The following is a 1,932-nucleotide window of genomic DNA, read 5'->3' on the forward strand; positions in this document are numbered from 1 at the left end:
CATATATAATTGACAGAAAATATTATTAATATTTTAGTCACTCCCAATGAGAATAACATGTAAATCGACTGTGTTATAAAATCTAAATGTTTAGGTATAACCCCTTAATAATTTATTAACCTATTTTTTTTATATATGATAAATTAATGACAAAAACAAGATATATCATTAAAGTCATATTATATATGATGAATAATTACAATTTGTTTTATGTATATATCAAATATTCTGAAATAATGTTAAATGTATAATAATTACACAAGCAGATTGTATCATTTATTTAAAATAAATTATAAGATCATTTTTATATTTATGTTACATAAAATAATTCAAATATATTATGTTTTTTTATTTAGATATAATTTAAAAAGAACTTTAAATAATTATTTTTTAGCCATTATTATTTTTAATTTATGAAGAAATATACTTTTATCCATGATAAATATAAAAGAAATAATAAATTCAATAAATAAAGTAATTCTAATTGAGCTTTCTATATAATATCTTAAAATATATATTATATGATTTAAACTGTTATTTTAAAATATATATTTATGCTTAAATTAACAATTTTATGTTTACACATGACATATGTACTCAAAATTTAGTTACGTATAATTGCTTATGGACATTAATTTATTTATAATTTCTCATATTCCTTATATTAAAAAATCTAAATATGGCTGAAAAACAATCGGAGGTATGGAATCATTTAAATTTATACTTATTATATAAGTGTATTAATGTATTTCTAGTACATAATTTTTTACTATAAAAAACGTATAATATTAATGGGCATCTGAATATTTATATTTTTCTTTTTTTCTTTTCAGACTTTTATCAAAAGGAATTTTCCTTCAGTTAAATTTTATAATATGCTGAATGAAGATTCTATGGAATTACAAAAAGATTATTTATCGTACTGTAGTAAATTTCCTGAACATTTAGATGAATTTGAACAAATAAAAAAGCTTTGTTCAAAATATATAACTTATTTAAAAGAACAAGACAAAATATTGATGAATAGTGAACACGAAAAAATGGATTGCAAAATTTTAACCTATTGGCTATATGAACAGCTAAGAATAACTTATAAAATGAATCGAATAAAATGTACTAATGCATTAAATGAAATTAGCAACAAGTGGACTCTGGATTCTTGGTCAGGATATAAATCTAATACTTACAGTTGTAAACCTTATGTTTCTATTAGTAGTTATCACGATAACTGGGAATATGCTAAAGAACTGTATGATTACTCTATAGATTTTGCTCACCTTAATTCTATTCAAGATGAGTGTGATGGTAAATGTAACGATGTTTGTGATTACCTTAATAAAATTGATAAGGTGTATGAGAGTTTTAAAGACCGTTGTTCTACTAACAAAGAAATTATTTGCCCATATACTGGGAACCTTAAAGAACTTTGTTCTCAATATAAAGAAAATATTTGCCCAGTTCCTAGGAATCAATATGAAGTATACAATACTAAATTATTGATAGAAAAGTTGTGTCATCTGACACCTCAGATATTAGATAATGTTGAAGCAGATGCATCTCAAATAGAACAAGTAAAACCTCCTGTTGAAGATGAGCTTTCCAGAGCTTCATTAATTCCAACGGATTCTCAGGTGGAAACAGAATTAATAAGTGGCAAATCGAAGTCTCTAAGTGTGTTTCGTAATACTCTTTTAGGATTAGTTTTAACATCTACGTTAATTGGTATTTTATATAAAGTAAATTATAATTACATTAATTCATATAATCATTACTAACCTAGTAAATTACTTCTACATATATCCATACGTTATAAATTAATATATTGCATATGTACTTTATTGTTCTTAAAATAATAATTTTACACGTATAGGAAAACAGTTACAAATTAAGCTTTCAAATAAATTTAATATTATAAAAAATCCAAATGAAAAA

At 22.6% G+C, this 1,932-nt stretch overlaps 1 protein-coding gene across 1 annotated transcript; it reads left to right on the forward strand.

The window, feature by feature from the left end:
* Window positions 1–679: 679 nt before the first annotated feature.
* On the forward strand, window positions 680–1,932 carry PGO_004305 (variable surface protein; the record flags this gene model as incomplete). The annotated part of the gene is made up of 3 exons (XM_028691458.1): window positions 680–745; window positions 834–1,736; window positions 1,879–1,932. Coding segments are annotated over 3 exons (1,023 nt in total), but the record flags the coding sequence as incomplete, so codon positions are not given.

The sequence above is a fragment of the Plasmodium gonderi genome (assembly GCF_002157705.1).
Source record: "Plasmodium gonderi DNA, contig: Pgo-contig_774, whole genome shotgun sequence".
In the NCBI taxonomy this organism is placed as follows: domain Eukaryota; phylum Apicomplexa; class Aconoidasida; order Haemosporida; family Plasmodiidae; genus Plasmodium; species Plasmodium gonderi.